This window comes from Bison bison, unplaced genomic scaffold, assembly GCF_000754665.1.
Source record: "Bison bison bison isolate TAMUID 2011002044 unplaced genomic scaffold, Bison_UMD1.0 scf7180017864331, whole genome shotgun sequence".
NCBI classification, from domain to species: domain Eukaryota; kingdom Metazoa; phylum Chordata; class Mammalia; order Artiodactyla; family Bovidae; genus Bison; species Bison bison.
In genome coordinates, this window is record NW_011494903.1 from 1574100 (window position 1) to 1593587 (window position 19488).

Sequence of the window (19488 nt, forward strand, 5' to 3'; positions counted from 1 at the left end):
GGGATCCACAGTTTTTTAATTCAAGATAGAATTCCCTTCAGAAACTGTTGCTATGAAGACCAAATTCCTCCACCTGCCAGTCTATTTTCTGATGGCAATGGGTCCACGCTATCCTCTTTTAGAAGCACTTTTTGGGTTCTCTATCTGTATCTAACAAACAAAGGTAAATGCTGGAAAACATGGATCAGAATTTTTAAGGTACTACCCGCAGGATTAATGTAGTCCAAGGCAGTTATTTCAGTTTTGCCTGGATGGGTCAAGTTTGGCTAGATGTGCTTTATGAGATCTGGATAAAGGCACTGTATTACATTCTGTACTTCAACCTCACAAACCAAAAGGAGCATGACTTTCTTTTCTTCTGATTTCATGACACAATATGCTCCTGATTTTCATCCTACTTTTATACCTAATTCTCCCTTTTTTAACTGAATCAACTTTTCTGCCCATGTAGCTGATATTCAGATTTTCTCTTCTCATCCTTCTCTATACAATCTTCCCAGGTAATTTTATCCACTCTCATAGCTCTTTTATTTTTATGTGATAGCCCTTGACCAGCTCTATGTCCTGAATATATTAGACCTGTACTTAATCAATTGAAATCTGAATTCATGTGTCCCAAAGTCACCTCAGAATCAACAGGTCTTGGACTGAACTTCGTACATCCACTGGGAAGCCCTCAGTCCTATCCTTCCAAAATTAGTAGATGATATGCTCACCTGCAAGAATACTGCTAGAAATCTAGGCAGCATTCATGGCCTCTTTCTTCATCTCCATCATATCCAATCCCACACCAGTCAAATGTTGTCCTTTTATCTCCTTGTGTGTGTGTGTGTGTGTGTGTTTTCAGTCACTTCAGTCATGTTCAACTCTTTGCAATCCCATGGACTATGGACCACCAGGCTCCTCCGTCCATGGGATGCTCCAGGCAAGAGTACTGGTGTGGGTTTCCATTTCCCCCTGAGATCTTCCTCACCCAGGGGTCAACCCTCAGCTCCTGTGTCTCCTGCATTGGCAGGTGAGTTCTTTACCACTACTGCCACCTTCTCTCCTTAGTTCCTTTCAAATATATTCATTGTGGCCACTGCAACGTAAGTTCCCATTCTCTCTGGTCTAGATTCCTTTCACAGCTCTCTGGTTGTTAGCTCTGATCCTAGTCTTGCTTTCTTCTCTTCATTTGTTCACACTGAAGGCAAACCACACTCTCTGAATCACAAATCTAAGCATGTAGTTTCCCTGGTTAACAGCTTTAAGTCGATTTACAGTCTGAAAACCATCTGTCTTCTGGTCCCTTCTTATTTCTCCAGCACTTTGAGGCTTCCTTAAATTTTATAGCTTCTTTGAGATTCTTAATTTCATCACGATCTCTCCACCCACACCTTTGTATCTTTCCTTCTCTCTCCATCCCATCCAGGAATTTGACGTTCACATGGACTTCCTCACTCTTTCATTGTTATTGCACTGTCATCTCTAAGACCTCAGTTCATTTATCCCTTTCTCAACCTCCCTTCCTGCCTGCTTAAGTCATAGTGGTTTCTCTTCAATGTGCTATCATAGGATATGGCATCCTTATTAATAGCTTGATCTGTCTGTCCAAATGCCCTAGTCCTAAGCACACTGTACCCCTGTTAATGAATGTAGAAATGCTATTTTCTCTGTCTGAAAATACACCACATCATCCCCCATCCCCCATTCCCACCTTCACCCAGCTAAGTCTTCCTAACCTCTCAACATTCAGGGAATGCTCTTCTGAAAAGTTTTCTCTGATTTTGCAAATGAGGCTAGGTGACTCTCCACTGTGCTCTTGTGGTAATGAATCATCTTTTATAATTAAGTCAGATCACAACACTATTCTGGTCAAGATCTTCCAAAGACTCCCCATTTCACTCAAAGTAACACTCAGAACCCTTGTCATAACCTACAGTGCCATACAGCATCTGCCCCCCCTTTCCTTATTATTCCTCTAACTTCATCTTTTAATGGTCTCCTCTTTCTTTTACCAAGTTTATTCATGCTACCCATTTAAGGCTATGGCAGCAGCTGAAATGTTTTCCCTGGCTATCTACGTGACTAACTCCCTTGTCTCCTTCAAACCCTTGCACAAATATCCCCTTGTCAATGCACCTGTGTGAGCACCCTGTTTTAAGTTGCAATCTGCTCCACTCCTCTCTATCTGCACACTTCAAATCTTCCCTTTTTAGCTGCATTTTAATAGCACTTCTTCCTTCCTATCAAACGGTGTAATTAATTTATGATTATTATTCATTATTTGTCTTTCCTTATTAAACTGTAAGCTCCTCACAGGTGGATATTTTTATCTGCCATGCTCACTCAAGTTTTCCAAGTGCCTTCAGCAGTGTCTGGAATAGAAGAGGTGATCAGTAAATAAGTTTAAAGGATTAGCCCTGATTGTACTATATTAAAATTGTCTTCCTTGCCCATCTGTCCACCACCAAACTATGCACTCTTTAAATGCAGGGAGTTTCACTAGTATGTCCATTTATAATATCTAGCACATTTCCTGAAAATAGTGGGTTTGTAATAAATGTTTGCTAAGTGCATATACTCATCCCTGGCCTCACTAACCCATAGTTCTCCAGGGTTTGCAATCACACCATATCAAACTAGAAAATGAGTGCAAGAATGTTGTTTTCTTAGTGGAGAAATTTCACTATAAATTCTCATGGCATCTGAGATCTCCAAAGATGGAGTCCAATATTAATCGATATAGTGACTACAGTCAGCCCTCCATATGCTTGGGTTCTATATCCACAAAAATCAATCCTCAGTTGGTTGAACTCATGAATGCAGAAACCGTGGATAAAAAGGACTGACTTTACAACTTCATTTTATGTAAGACACTTGAGCTTTCACAGACTTTGTTATCTGTGGTAATTCCTAGCACAAATCCCTCATGGATTCCAAAGTGTTAGTCTCTTGGTCTTGTCCAACTGTTTGCGATCCCATGGACTATAGCCCACCAGGCTCCTCTGTCCATGGAATTCTCCAGCAAGAATACTGGAGTGGATAGCCATTTCCTCCTCCAGGGGATCTTCCCGAACCAGGGATTGAATCCGCATCTCCTGCATTGCAGGCAGACTCTTTACCATCTGAGCCACCCTCCAAGGATGACTATATTTCTCCTGCAGAGTCACTTAAGAGGTTAAGAATTTACCATAGTCCATTTCTTTTTCTTTCTTTTTTTTTTTCTCCATTATGTATCTGTAATTGGGGCATTTATTTTAGTAAGTTAGAAAACTAAAGGAAGTCCTGGGGATTGCAAGCTTGAAAAATAATATATTTCCTTCTGTAACATCTCTTTTTCTTTCCTTTCTCAGAGCTCTTCCTGCCATGATGCAGTGGGTCCGCACACAGAAGCCAGGAGAGAGTGGCATCAATATTGTCACTGCCGACTTTGTAGAACTTGGTGATTTCATCAGCACTGTCATAAAGCTCAACTATGTCTTTGAAGAAGGGGAAGCCAACACTTGATGGTACTGTTTGGAGTATCAGTGAATAAGAAGGAGAAGATTCACTGTATTAGATGTATTGTCTATAAACACTCTGATCTTCCTATTCCACTGAGTTTCTGAAGGGATAAGGGCTGAAAGTGGGTGGGAAAGGGGGAAACCATTTCTTCAGTGATTATTATCGTACTCTTCATTACTATAAATATTTCATTTCCCATTTAATAAGCAAAACCTACTTCTAGTGTTAGGGATTAAAAAAAGAGTAGTAAATTTTGTTTTTCAGAATTAGTCTTTGTAACTTATGGGTGTTTACTTGATTGTGTTTCTGATTTCAACTTAGGGCTCCTACACTTTCCTCCAAATGAAACTTTCTGCTCCCTCTCTCGCTCGCTGTTTTTAATCTGATGCTGTATGGGACTTAAAAGTAATTGAATGCCCAGAATAATGTGTATTACATTGTTGTACTAAAATTTACTTGTTTTGTAGGATTTGGTATAATATTCTGTAGCCTGCAATCTTGCTAACTTTTGGTCATAGATAATATGCATCAAATTGATTTCCCTGCATCAGTAATACTGGAGGCCATAATCAGTAAATTTTGTGTCATCTAAAAACAATAGTGTTTCACAGTATTTCTATTGAAGGCAGCTATAAATACAGAATAAAAAGCTTTTGTGGAAGAACAATTAGTGCCAACTCCATATTGAAAAATGGAGGTGGTGAGGAGATGGATGTCACTTTAATTCAGAAATCTCTTAAATATTGTCTTGAAAATGCCCAGTAAATGAAAAATTATGTGTGTTAAAATCAGAAAACTCTGCTGGACTTGGAGATGATCATACTGAGTAAAATAAGAAAGAGAAGGACAAATAGCATTTGATATCTCTTATATGTGGGATAAAAAAAAGATACAAATGAACTTAAAAAAACAGAAAAAGGCACACAGACTTAGAGATCGAATTTATGGTTACAGGGGGAAGGGTGGGGACAAGAGAGATAGATTGGGAGTTTGGGATCGACATGTACACACCACTATATTTAAAATAAAATGACTTTCCATGAAAAAGTAAATAAAAGTAAAATTATAAAAGAAAAAATTTAAAAAATGGACTCAGAAAACTCTGAAAAGAACACTTACAAAAGTTCTTCTAACAATTAACTTGACTAAAAAAATTAAAATAAGAAAAGAAAGAAAGATTGTGCAAGCTTTCCTACCAAATTAAGATTTCCCAACATGTCATTCTACATCCCAAATTTTGAGGAACATATTCTGAGAAGCTTCAATTTGAGTTTTTTTAAAATTAAAGTTGAGGAAAAAGGAAGGGTCACAGAATGAATGAGAACAATGTCTTTGAAACTATGACTGTGACCTCTCAAGGATCCATGAAGCATCTTCAGGAGATTCTTAAGTATATGTGATCTGAGCAGATTTTGAAAATCACTTTGGGGTTCCGTCCATCTCCCCCCAAGGTTAATTTTGAGGCAGAGGCCAAAGTTTCACAGAAAGTTTCTGCCTTCTGCCATGTGATAGTCCACATGTATGAGGAAGAAAAATGCAATACAACTTTAAGCATTGCTTCCCCTTGGTGTCTTTGCAATATTTGACAGCTCCAAATAACCTTAAAAGAGCACAATAACCCTTTCCTATATGCCTCACAGGACTATTTTGAGGCATTTATAAAAATATATAAAATTTGCTGAAATTTGTACAATTCTGAATTATTTTATCTTCATGTTTAGAAATAATCACACCTCAATAGTTTCCTGGGGGGAAACAACATAATCCATGTAAAGTGGGACCATAGAGAAATAAACGCATGTTCTCAGTTTTTAATTAATTTAGACATACAACATGTGGTTTACTCTCTGAGTCTTAGGTAAGGGATTTGATTCCAAGTTTATGTACATTAAAATTATAAATGATCAAGAGTTTATTAGAAGATTATACATACTCATTATCAGAAAATAGTATTTATTAACCACTGAGGGGAAGGGAGAGAAATTGTTTAGATGGAAGAGAACATTTATGGAAAGTACACAGCTGTGTTTTGTTGACCAAGTAGCGTGCATATATACAAGCAACAGATATATTCTCCATTCCAGTTGTGTGTATTTGTATCAACAAACAAAATAAACCAATCTGTACCTACTCCTTGCAAGCGGACAGATACAAATACACACAAACACACACAGTCACGGACAGACACAGTGACAATTCTTCTTTTCAAGTGAAAACTTTGATGATATTAAATACTGTAGTTTTAAGACCAAAACCCTTAACAATGTCTGAAAAAGAGTTGATGAGAACTTTGAAAGTAGAGTAACTGATTATATTCAAATATTTTTGTATGAATAGATAATAGTATCTACAAATATAGTTTTCTTTCCGCTTCCTCTCTCCTTGCAGTTTTACTGTCTTTCTATATCTTTCACCTGCTCTTTATGTGCAATGGAATATGATTCTGTAGCTTCTTGAAATTAATGTCCTGTGAAGTTGTTTTTTGGGCAGGTTTTCTCTGACTATTCATTATTCATCCCTCAGGAGGACCTTTAGCCAAGCAAACTTACAATGACACAAGGATTTAACTTATAAATGTATGAGAAAACAGATCTTTCAACATATTAATGAAAAATGAGTAAAATATAGAGGTAACTATGTTGTATTTTCTTGAACTTAGATGCTTTCTTATAATATTCGCTTAGACTTAGCTTTGTCATATTTGTCATTTGGGTGCTGGAAAAAAAACAAACATGCTGAAGCATTAGATTAATTGTGCAGTTTTTCAACTGGAGAAAGCATTTCATTGCAATTAATAATCTGCACATAGAGACCTTGTTTGACAAGAGATATTTCCAAGCCAATGTTTGGTTTCCATGCGGATGTACAGTGTATATGTAGCAGGCACTGGGAGTACATGGACTTGCCTTAATTTCTAAAGGAGGGAACAGGTAGATGTGAACCCTGGGTCCTCCAGCTAGAGGGAGAGTTCACTAGAAGGGATTCCTTTGCAAGGAGAATAGAGAGAAGATGCCTTTGGCTGTCTTCTGTCCATTGGCCCTGCTCTGGAACACACTTGGGGAGCAGGCTGTGGGCCTTAATAAAGAGGTGGGGTGAGGACTAGTGGGATGTGATTAGAGTTTACCATCAGCCTAAGCTCCTTTGTCTTAGTTACGCATTGTGTTTCCAGAGCATTTGAGCACAAGGGCTACAAATAAACCCCCAAGTGGTAGGAGATACGTCTTGGTGCACATTTTGTTTTGCTTAGTTCTTAAGACTTTTCCATCACTAGTCCTGCAAGGAAGAAAAAAAAAAAAAAACAGAAACAAAATCCAACTTTTACCCAATTATAGCAGGAAATCAAAGGGGTGAGTGGCTGATGAGGGAAAATATGCCAGGAGTATCATTTTTTGGTTGCTTTCTTGTCTGTAATTTTGAAGGTTTGAAGGCACAATATGGTGATGACTCCTGCCATTTCATCCTTTATGTCTCCCTTATTACTACACAGTCATATGAATGCAGAGAATGAGGAGGCATCTTTTAAAAGCCTTAGGATACTCTATATGATGACCTCAATATTCACTTTCAGCCATACTAGGAAAACTTACTTTTCATGGAGCACCACCTAACAGTGAATGTATTAGAGCATAAAGTGTTTGGTATGTATGCACCTATGTGTGTACACACATAAACACACACACACACACACACACACAGCATGAACATCTCACACATTATTCAAGTGGAAACCACTCTAATCAATCAACCTGATTCTATGGCAGTTTTAACTCTTAAAATCAATATCTCCTACATAAGTAGGCACAAACATAATTCAAATATTTAAATATTTAAGAGGAGAAAAATCACTAGAAAACCAGTGAAAAATAAGACCATCATAAATAAGAAATGCCTAGCAGTGATAGTCTTAACTATGTTGTCAGTAACACTTCAAGCTGGAGAATCAAAGATGAACTTAAAAATAAATCATAAACAAGCAAACACACATCTTCTCTTAATGTTGTTTTAAGTTCTTTGAGGCTCTAAGATGTTTTAGCCAATGTTACCCATTCAGGATCTCCCCTGTTAGGACTCCAGACCGGAAAGTTGGAAGTCTCAGGAAATGTATGTTTTCGTGAGTTTTTCAGTTCTGCAATTTTAATGATCCAGCGACACAAACTTCTGACCTTTGGTTGCTTTCTAGATCAGAGCTTCACAGGTGGAGTGCTGCTTTCTGAATCGCTAATAGAAAATAATGCATAGTGTCCCTCAAGATATGCTAAACAAGGTTTTTAAAAGTATTTTATGTTATAGCACTTTAGTCTTTTCAACTAGATTTCAGTGACACAATGGTGTAAATGCTGTATTTGCCATAACTTACTGGTGGCTCCTGTGTTACATACGGTTTTAAATAATGCTCTAAATTGTTTGTTTTCCCAATGACAATGATAAAATGTTCTGTGGAATTTGTAAAACGTGTTGATTAAGTCTATTGAAAATTGTGCACTTTTTATTTAATTTGTGATACTCTTTTATAGTTATTAGTTCTAAATGTGTATTTGTATGAGTCAGAAGTATGTGCTTGTATGTGGTGTGTGTGTAAGTGTACTATATCTTGTACAAAATCAAACTTATCCTAAAGAAAAAGGGCACATTATGACCAGCCTTAATTCATTGACATTTTTGTTACTGTTGCAATTTGGGATTAAAATTTAAAAGGAGATTATGTTTTTGTTAAAAATAGCCTTTTTTTTAACCACATGAGGAATGTGCTTTAGTACTTATTTGAGTTCCCATAAGCAAATGATGCAGCCTGTGGGATACCCAATGCTCTTTAAGTTTCAAACATCAATTAATTTATTAACTTCATTACTGTGCAAAGAAACTAAATTCAGACTCACTTCCATCCACAAGACAGCCAGTGCACTTCTAAAGTTGTTCTTCCAAACATGGAACCCATTTTTCATGGAACCCATTTTTAGGGAACCCAAGTTTTCTTTAAAAAAATGTTTCTCCAAACCATTACTTAAAAAAAAAAAAAAATGAGTCTTCTCAAGTATAATGAACTGCCTTGGCTCTGTGAGAGTCACGAAAGACCCATCAACATTAGGTGGTACCAATGTGATTCCCTTTGCAAAAAAGCAGGAAGCAACACTCCTGAATTTTTGCTATCTGCCTAAGTGCATTCAAATACTAATTTAAGGATCTGCACTGGTGGTCATGTTCAAAGCAAAACTCTGTAATCTTTAGGTCTGGGATCTTGGTACAGGATATTAATCTACCTTCTTTTCTTTTACTCCATCTTCAGTTATGTTTGTCCCATTTTTAAGGTTGCTAGATAGAATACTGGACACCCAGTGAAACTCAAATTTCAGATACACATGAATATTTTTAGAATAATATTTCCCAATATTTCATGAGATGTACTTATACTAAAAATTATTCATTGTTTATCTGAAATTCACATTTAATTGGGCATTTCTGCATTTTTTTTCTAATCTTAAATCCCTATGCATCCTGTCTTTTACAGTAGGGCTACCTATAGGGGATAATATCCTACCTCTTTCCACACTCCTGTGTTAAGACAGTTCATGAAAATCAGTAGTCTTAATACCCCTCATGAAGGAAAATATTGGCCCATGCCAAGTCCCAGAAATGTGTTATGAAGGGCCAACTGAAGTACAGGAAGAATAATCAGGCAAGAACTTTCATAAGATCAATGCCACATTCACTTTTCTATTGTGAGATCCAAGTCTCTCTCCCCACAATTAATCCCTAATGTAACATTCCCCAATAATTTGGGACAACCTGAAACATACCCATACATTAAAAATGCCCCTGGAGAAAAGTACCTTCTAATTCATACCAGGACCACTTTAAAAATTTGTTATCTTTTTCTTTCAGAGAGGTAACAAATGAATCCATTACTCTTCTTATTAACAACTTAGCACAAATGATTTTTATCAGATTAGACCTGGTCATCTATGGAACTGTAGAAAATTTGACATAGAAAGGAACTCTCTTGACTGCTGGAGGAAGAGAGGAGTGTCCGAGGTGTGGACACAGCTCTGTCTGTGCCTATTCAGGAGATTGGGTGGAAGAGACAGCAGGTGGGAATGTAGTTCCTGACCATGAAGCTGCACCTGCCAGAGAGACTCGTCAAAGCAGATTATCACAACCAACACTTTTTCTAAGGAATTGGAAACCCAACCTATCCCAGAGTAAGAACCGTGAGACCTAAGGCCATTTTCTAGACAAATTTGCAAAGCGTAAAATGTGTTGGAATTCCTAAAATGAGTTTTCAAATATTTCTGAATTCAACAGTGACTCCTTGGCAGGGTCTGAATGGGGATGGAGTTTCAGGACATTTGGGTAGCTGCCTCCTCTCTTAAAATTTATATAAGTGATAGGAAAATCCAAATCTCTTAATGTAATATTTCCATCTCATGGCCCCTGCTTTCACACATTTCTGTTGATTTACTTCATGTCTAAAGGATGGGAATTTGCAGAGCTGGTGACATTTCCTTCGTTAGACATGAGAAATTCACCAGCGGGAGACAGACCTGTGCCTTCTCTTTTTAGGATCTGGTCATTGATACTTTAATAAATGTGATGTAAAGAAAATACATGCCTACAGTTCTGTTTAGCAAATGAAATTTTTTTGATAAGATTGTGTTCTTAATGTTAAAAAAAGTTTCTTTGTATCCAGTGAAAAGCCTAATAAAGTCCTGATACCAGTTGTCTTAATTTTTTTATTTCATATTCATCAGCACTTTATTACAGCCCCAAAGTGGGTCTGTTAAATAAGACATGACTCAGAGCAACAGAAAATGTCATTCTTTTTAAAAAAATATAAATCACCATATTAGGATTTCCTCTATGAAAGAATATATCCTTCACCAAAAAAGACAATGCTATGATTGCTTCCATTGCATCAAAGTTAGGCATCTTCAAAGTCTGATGCTTTTAGCTTCTGGTATTGCCACAAAAGCCAATATCACTATAGCAATACCATACTGATGAATATCGTATATTAGTACTATAAAACACCATCTTGACACCGTGTATAGGATATTGGGTGCGGTATCATATCTGTATCACAAAAACAGTAAAAAACTGAGGTCCCATCCTTTCTTTTTGCTCCCCTCACCTCCAGAACTTCAGATGAAGCAGAGGCTGACCTCATAAAGTAAAGTGAAAGTGTTAGTCACTCAGTCATGTCCAACTCTTTGCGACCCCATAGACCGTAGCCAGCCAGGGTCCTCTGTCCTTGGGATTCTCCAGGCAAGAATACTCGAGTGGATTGCCGTGCCCTCCTCCAGGGGATCTTCCCAACCCAGGGATTGAGCCCAGGTCTCCTGCAGTGCAGGCATATTCTTTACCTTCCAAGCTACTGGGGAATCAGAGCAGGCCCCAGAAATTAAAGAAGTATGTCCTTTCTACAGGTTAAAGATGTTGGCACTTCCAAGATGAAAGGAGTATGCATATCACTGGAATTGGAGCAAATATTTCTCTTTTAGTGAAAAGTAATATTGTGGCATGATGGCGCCATTTCAACATTGGCTGTCAATATATGGTTCAATATTTGTCATCGCAGTAATAATGGCCGCCCTGGAATTAAGTGGCAGGGGGTGAACTTAAATGTAACTAGGCCTCTTCTACCATGTTCATCTTTCAGTCCTGTGGATAGAAATATTAATATTCCTGGAAACATCTGGCACTTTAGGCAAAGGTGAAACATGGTAAAAACCACATTAAATTCTACAAACTGGGATTTAGTGGCCTTGGTGAGAAGCCCAGGAGGGCGGTGGAGAATGCCAGTGCTAGCAGTTCCAAGCATTCGTTGGCAAAACTGTTATCCTCCGCTCACACTTTTTCCCTCAGAGGAATGTGGAAGCTTGGCCTCTTGGGGTTTCACTGAGAAATAATGAAGAAAAAAAAATATTTTGCCTCAACACAACTGCTAAGCTGTTATTAAACTGTACTCTTTCATTATGGAAAAATAAAAATGTGCCTGCAGACCTGTTTCTATTTTGGCATGGGGAAAAGGCAGAAAATATTAATTTTGAACCAATAACTCTTTTCTCATTGAACTAAAGGTTATAAATCTTTGATTTCAGCTTTGAAAGTAAGGGGCACGTGTTCGCTATTTTTGTATCCTCAGGGGATAGCAGTTATTAAAACATGTTTGAAAACAATGAAATGAAACTATGATGGGTTATGACCCAATTGAAGGGTAGACAAGTGCTCGATCAGGCTGTGCACATGTGGGACACTGTCGAATGGTGATGAGGCATCAAAAAACTAGCAGGCAGTATGCTCCACCTCTTGTATTCCTTGGAGAACTACTGAAAACACTGGGAGAATTTAGAGGAAAATACACTGCATGGTGTTCTCTTCAAACACTAAGACCTCTTACCTTAGCTGTAAAGTAAACTCCAAATCTTTGTGCAGAATATGTGCCCAGGGGAACTTGTGTTATGATTCATCTGTTTAAAAGTAGCTGAGAAGGGGTATGAGAGGGATTACATTTTGAACTTCAACAAACCTCTTGTTAAGTGTTCCCATTCCTCATCCACTTGCAGATATAAGTGGGGTTGCATGAATACATTAACTAAAATTCCACAGGCTCTTCTTTCCACACAAGAGATCTGGTCACACACCCTTTGGGAAGACTGTCTCCTTCCTTACACTTTCCTGCATCCCCAGAAGGTGTTTTCTGTGTGCCAAGCAGAAATCCAGGGCCTCTGGTTACTGGCTGCTGCTATGCTCTGATCGCATGCCCTCTACAGTCTCCAATCATGGCCCTTTCTCCATGTGCTGTGCTGTGCTTAGTCACTCAGTCGTGTCTGACTCTTTGTGACTCCATAGGCTGTAGCCCACCAGGCTCCTCTGTCCATGGGACTCTCCAGGAAAGAACGCTGGAGTGGGTTGCCATGCACTCCTCCAGGACATCTTCCCAACCCAGAGATCGAACCCAGGTCTCCCGCATTACCGGCAGATTCTTTACCAGCTGAGCTACCAGGGAAGCCCCCATACCTCCATCAGAACCAACAATCCTCCCAGTGTGCACTGCTTTTCCTGGGCTGAGCATCAGATGTTGGAGAAGACTCTTGAAAGTCCCTTAGATCAAACCATTCAATCCTAAAAGAAATCAATTCTGAATATTTTTTGTTAGGACTGATGTTGAAGCTGAAGTGCCAATAGTCTGGCCACCTGATGTGAAGAACGGACTCATTAGAAAAGACCCTGATGCTGGGAAAGATTGAAAGCAGGAGGAGAAGGGGACAACAGAGAATGAGATGGTTGGATGGCATCACCGACTCAATGGACATGAGTTTGAACAAGTTCCAGGAGTTGGTGATGGACAGGGAATCTGGAGATGGAACTGCATGCTGCAGTTCATGGGGTCGCAAAGAGTCAGACATGACTAAGCGACTGAACTGAACTGAACAGAACAGAGGCAAAGTCCTCAGGTGCTAAAGCAGTGAGTGGTCTGCCGCCAAGCAGAGAGAGATGAGGAAATGCTTCTCTCTTTACGTTACATTCTTGTGTTCCAATAATTCCCCAAGATCAGAGGCAAAGAGCTTATTCAACTCCCTCTCTCTCTCTCTGTCTCCCTACTCCCGCCCCACCCCATGGACTTATGACAGAAATTAATTCCATTGACAGTCACCATACTGTTCTCAAAATCTCTACTCCCCTCTGAGGACCAAGGCATTTGTCCTGGTTAAATTTATCTTCCTGGTTTTTCCTTCTCTCAATAAGTCATCTTATGGTTTTCCTTAGTTCTTATACAAATTGTCCTCTGATAGACCCACTCCCGATTCTGTTATTTAGTCTCATTCTAGGACCCTACATGCATGTGGCCTAAATGACCAGCAGCTCCTGCTTGTAGTCATCTCTGTTAGATGAGCAAATGGCCAAGCTGGGCAGGGGACTTTGTGTACAGATGCCTAGCTTCTCCTTACTGGCGTGCTTCCTTCTCCTGTCCACTCCAGAGAAAACTTATTCCCTCACAATCTAATGAACTAATTCACAATGAAATCTTCATGGGGGTGAAAATAACAGTTGTCAATCTTTTTTACCTTAAAGATGCACTTACAGATAATTGAAACTCCAAAATTGTATGCTAGTGTCCATTATTTGTTTTCATACCTTATTCAAGATTACACATTGTATTTAGTTGTACTGAAGCAGGTTCAGCTACAACAAAAATGCTGATAAATTCTCTTTCCATTTTTTAAAAATTACTTACTTGATTTTTGACTGCACTGGGTCTTCAGTGTTGCTCTGGAGATTTCTCTAGCTGTGAGCAGGGGCTGTTTCCTTGTTTCTGTGCATGGGCTTTTCGTTTTGTGGCTTCTCTTGTTAACAGAGAACAGGTTCTGTGTGCATGGGTTTTGGTAGTCGCAGCACGCCAACTCAGAAGTTGTGGCTCTCAGGCCCTAGGCCATGGGCTGCAGTAGTTGTGGTACATGACTTGATTGCTCTGTAATTTGTGGAATCTTCCCAGACCAGGGATTGAACCTGTGTCTCCTGCACTGGCAGGCAGATTCTTATCCACCGTACCACCAGGGAGGTCCTTCTTTACATTTTTATTCTGTCACAAATGTTTTCTAATTTTCCTTGTTATAGCTGCTTAGATTGTTGCTTACTCAGTCACTAAGTTGTGTCCAACTCTTTGCAATCCCATGAACTGCAGCATGCCAGGCTTCCCTGTCCTTCATTATCTCCCAGAGTTTCTCAAATTTATGTCCATTGAGTTGATGATGCCATCCAATCATCTCATCCTTTGTGGCCCTCTCCTCCTCCTGCCCTCAATCTTTCCCAGAATCAGTCTTTTCCAGTGAGTCAGCTTTTCCTATACAGTGGCCAAAGTATTGGAGCTTCAGCATCAGTCCTTCCAATGAATATTAAGGGTTGATTGACTGGTTTGGACTAACTTAATATATGTAGAAGGATTTATAAGAGTGTTTGGCATTCCGGGTGCCCAAAGGACTCTCAAGAGTCTTGTCCAGCACCACAGTTAGAAAGCATCAATTCTTTGGCGCTCAGCCTTCTTTATGGTCCAACTCTCACATCTGTACATGACTACTGGAAAAACCACAGCTTTGACTATATGGACCTTTGTTGGCAAAGTGATGCCTCTGCTTTTTAATACAGTCTAAGTTTGTCATAGTTTTCCTTCCAAGGAGCAAGCATCTTTTAATTTTGTGGCTACAGTCACTTTCAGCAGTGATTTTTGAGCCCAAGATAATAAAAGCTGTCACTGTTTCCATTGTTTCCCCATCTATTTGCCATGAAGTGATGGGACCAGATGCCATAATCTTCACTTTTTTTTTTCAATAACATCTTTTATATATATATATTTTATTTTATTTTTTAACTTTACAATATTGTATTGGTTTTGCCATATATCGACATGAATCCTTCACTCTTTTCTTTCACCTTCATCAAGTGTCTCTTTAGTTCCTCTTCACTTTCTGCCATTAGGGTGGTATCATCTGCATATCTGAGGTTGTTGATATTTCTCCTGGCAATCTTGATTCCAGCTTGTGATTCATCCAGCCCAGCATTTCACATAATGTACTCTGCATATAAATTAAATAAGCAAGGTGACAATATACAGCCTTGATGTACACCTTTCCCAATTTTGAACCAGTTCATTGCTCCATGTCTGGTTCTGACTGTTGCTATAGAGAGAGGTAAAGTGGTCTGGTATTCCCATCTCTCGAAGAATTTTCCAGTTTGTTGTGATCCACGCAGTCAAAAGCTTTAGCATAGTCCATGAAGCAGAATTAAATGTTTTTCTGGAATTTGCTTGCTTTTTCTATGATCCAAGGAATGTTGGCAATTTGATCTCTGGCTCCTTTGCCTTTTCTAAACCCAGCTTGTACATCTGGAAGTTCTCTGTTCTTGTATTGTTGAAGTTTGGCTTGAAGGATTTTGAGCATTAACTTTCCAGCATGTGAAATGAGTGCAATTGTATCACAGTTAGAGCATTCTTTGGCATTTCCCTTTCTTGGGATTGGGATGAAAACCGACCTTTCCCAGCCCTATGGCCATTGCTGAGTTTTCCAAATTTGCTGGCTTATTGAGTGCAGCACTTCAACAGCATCATCTTTTAAGATTTGAAATTGCTCAGCTGGAATTCCATCACCTTTACTAGCTTTGTTCATAGTGATGCTTCCCACTTGACTTGACTTCACACTTCAAGGCCCACTTGACTTCACACTCCAAGATGTCTGCCCATGATTTAAAAGTATATATTTAATTTCTAAATATATGTGATTTTTAAATTATCTTCTCTATGAATTTCTCATTTTGATATTAATTTATCATCTAAATGCTTTCTTCTCTACAATCACCTTCTTTTTTTTTTTTTTGTCTTTTAACTTTATTGAGGCTTTCAATAGCTAAGTTAAAGATCTCTCTTGGTAATTGTCACATTACACTTGAAAATATGTGTGTTATTTTCAAATAGCTTTTGATATTGATTTCTAACATAATTCCATGGTAATAAGAACAGGCTGGATGATTTCAAGATCTTTAGACCATGAAATTTTTGCACCTTGCTTTATGTCCCTGGATATGTTCCAGTGTCTCCAGATTTATAGTCTATGGGCATTTGAATAGAATTTGTATCTTGCTGTTGTGTGAAAATTGTATAAACCTTAATTACATTGAATTGGTTCATACTGCTTTTCAGATCTATTACATTGTTCTACTTTTCTGTCTATCCACTGTATTAATTTTTAAGAGTTTGATATTGAAACTCCAATTAAACATTTTTATTTATCTACTTAAAAAAAAGAAAAATGAAACTCACAAAACAGTGTATTACAGATGGCTTTCATAAGGGAAAGGCCAGTGGTTTTGTGTCTCCCTTCTATGAGATCTCCTTGGGATCCCTAGAGAAATTTCTAGGGCTCCCCTGACCTGCACTTCTCAACCTTTATTGTACACGCAATTACCAGAATCTCAATAAAATGCAGATTCTGAAAAAGGAAGACAAGGATAGGGCCCCAGATTCTAACTTTCAGACAAATTCCCTAATTCTGCTCCTGCTGCTATGACAGGCAGCCCCCTGTGAGTAGCCAGGCTATGGAGCCCAACTTCAGAACACCTGCTAAGCCTTGGCTTTTCCATGAGATTTATTTTGGGGAAGAGTAAATGAACAATTCTTTCATTTTAAACAAACAATTTGGGTAGAGAAATTATTATTAGGAAAGAAGAAAACCAAGCTAGTTAACCTAAAGTAAAAAGTAGTGAAAGTGTTAGTCGCTCAGTCATATATGACTCTTTGTGACCCCATGGACTGTAGCCCACCAGGTTCCTCTGTCCATGGGATTTTCAGGTAAGAATACTGGAGTGGGTTGCCATTTCCTTCTCCAGGGGATCTTCCTGACCCAGGGATCAAACCCAGGGATCGAATCTCCTGCATTGCAGGAGGATTCTTTACGGTCTGAGCCCCAAGGGAAGCCCTAAAGCCACCAGTAACTACTTGTAGCCTGCTGCTGCTAAGTTGCTTCAGTCATGTCAGATTCTGTGCGACCCCATAGATGGCAGCCCACCAGGCTCCTCTGTCCCTGGGATTCTCCAGGCAAGAATACTGGAGTGGGTTGCCATTTCCTTCTCTGGTGGTCTGATGAAGTCAGGTTTATTTATCCATCACAATAAGAAATGAAACATAGATTATCTCACCAAACTAAGGAAAATAGAGAGTTGTTATAGAGTTCTGTGTAAGGGTAGAGTTTAGGTGAAATTTGACCACAAATTTAAGCCTATGTTGATAGGCTGGAAGAAAGGAAAGTCTGTGTCAAGGATCTGGACTGCAAAACAAGCTGAAGGTCTTGTTTCCCTTGACCCTTCAAAGTTAAGATAGCTGTGGAAACCTAGGTGCAGAAACCCTGGATCTGAATTTACGCTCCCAGATTGTGAATTGAGGCTGCTTTCCTGTGTCAAAGTGACTTAAATTCTACACACAAGAGTGGGATGTTCCATTCTTACCATTAGAATTTCAAATAGCCATAGTCACTCATAAAGGGGGTTATTATGACACTTTAGAGCTGCAGTGTGTCCTTGGGACAAGTATTTCCTGTTAATTTTGCAGAACTGACTTTATCTATGCCTGTTATTCCAGCCTGAGGAATAGCCAGACAGCTTTTACTTTCTTAGCCCAAGCCATTTTTTCTTTTCACTTTCCCACTGTAAGTGATAGAAATCTAACTCAAGTTAATTTCAGCCAAAAAAAAGAGAAGGGTACTTTTCAAGCTCATTGAAACCAAAAAAATAAGTAGCTTTAGGGATAACTGGATCTAAGCTCTCACAGAATATCATTAGAGCTTGATTTTTTTTCTCTATCTCTGTTTAACTTGCCTCCGCATTGACTATATTTAAGTAGTTTTTTCACACTGAGGCAAGATAACAAAGGGTGTTTCATTTTCCCAATAATTTCAACTTAAAAAAAATTTTTTTTGAGTCTCATTGGTCTGAGTTGGGTCTGAAGTCACCTTCCCAGTCAAGTGCTACACATGTAAGAATGGATGGAGAATGGGAGAGCGGTGGCTTGCAAGGAAACATGAAGTTCATGACTAGAAGATGTGAGGAGTCAATTACAGATGTCCTTTACAGACATTCACAATACCCTGAAATCATGACCTGTAGGGGGCACTGCTTTCCTTTACTCAAAGGTTGTTCTGGATTGCTTTGACTTCAGTTCTGAATTCCAGAGACAAGAAAGTAAAAATTAATGCTAAGTAGATTTTTAACTTTAATGTTATGGGGTCTTTCTAAAAACATTTTTACAGTAAATAATTTCAAACTTCCAGAAAATTTTCAAAAGTATTGGAGAAAACTTGCACGTATATTTTCCTTTTAGTCATTTGTTAATTGTTTTTCAAATTTCTATAAAATAGTATTTTAAAGTATTATTCATATTCCAGAAGCAATTAATATGTCATAACTGAAAACCTTAAACTCTACATCCTTGAAGACATTCATATAATAAAATGCATTCAGAATGCACAATATTCTAAAGCACCACAGGGAATACAAAAATACAACCAATAGCTCATATAAAAAGAGGAGAAAAGAAAATATAAAAACATATAAATGATACATACCTAAGATGTATCTGTGGGAGGGAGTAAGTTATGCTATTTAGTTTGGATAATATGCAGAAATTGTTACTGTGAGGGAAGTGACAGGCAATTCTTCTGAAAAATGTGTTCATCTGGACATCAATTTCCTACCTTGCAAACTGAATCTATTGCTTAATGAAATGTTCTAGACTAACAACTTTTCAGTTCAGTTCAGTTCAGTTGCTCAGTCATGTCCGACTCTTTGCCACCCCATGAATCTCAGCACGCCAGGCCTCCCTGTCCATCACCAATGCCCAGAGTTCATTCAGACTCACGTCCATTGAGTCGGTGATGCCATCCAGCCATCTCATCCTCTGTCATCCCCTTCTCCTCCTGCCCCCAATCCCTCCCAGCATCAGAGTCTTTTCCGATGAGTCAACTCTTCGCATGAGGTGGCCAAAGTATTGGAGTTTCACCTTTAGCATCATTCCTTCCAAAGAAATCCCAGGGCTGATCTCCTTCAGAATGGACTGGTTGGATCTCCTTGCAGTCCAAGGGACTCTCAAGAGTCTTCTCCAACACCAAACTTCAAAAGCATCAATTCTTCGGCACAGCCTTCTTCACAGTCCAACTCTCACATCCATACATGACCACAGGAAAAACCACAGCCTTGACTAGACGGACCTTTGTTGGCAAAGTAATGTCTCTGCTTTTGAATATGCTATCTAGGTTGGTCATAACTTTCCTTCCAAGGAGTAAGTGTCTTTTAATTTCATGGCTGCAGTCACCATCTGCAGTGATTTTGGAGCCCCAAAAAATAAAGTCTGACACTGTTTCCATTGTTTCCCCATCTATTTCCCATGAAGTGATGGGACCAGATGCCATGATCTTCGTTTTCTGAATGTTGAGTTTTAAGCCAACTTTTTCACTCTCCTCTTTC

General features: G+C 38.8%; 1 protein-coding gene across 1 annotated transcript in view; it reads left to right on the forward strand.

The window, feature by feature from the left end:
* Positions 1 to 10202, forward strand: part of PLCXD3 (phosphatidylinositol-specific phospholipase C, X domain containing 3) — a 200756-nt gene extending 190554 nt beyond the window's left edge. The window contains exon 3 of the mRNA XM_010853716.1: positions 3336 to 10202. Within this exon, the coding sequence (XP_010852018.1) occupies positions 3336 to 3489 (154 nt within the window). The 3' untranslated portion in view covers positions 3490 to 10202. The remainder of the gene's footprint in view (positions 1 to 3335) is intronic.
* Positions 10203 to 19488: the final 9286 nt, after the last annotated feature.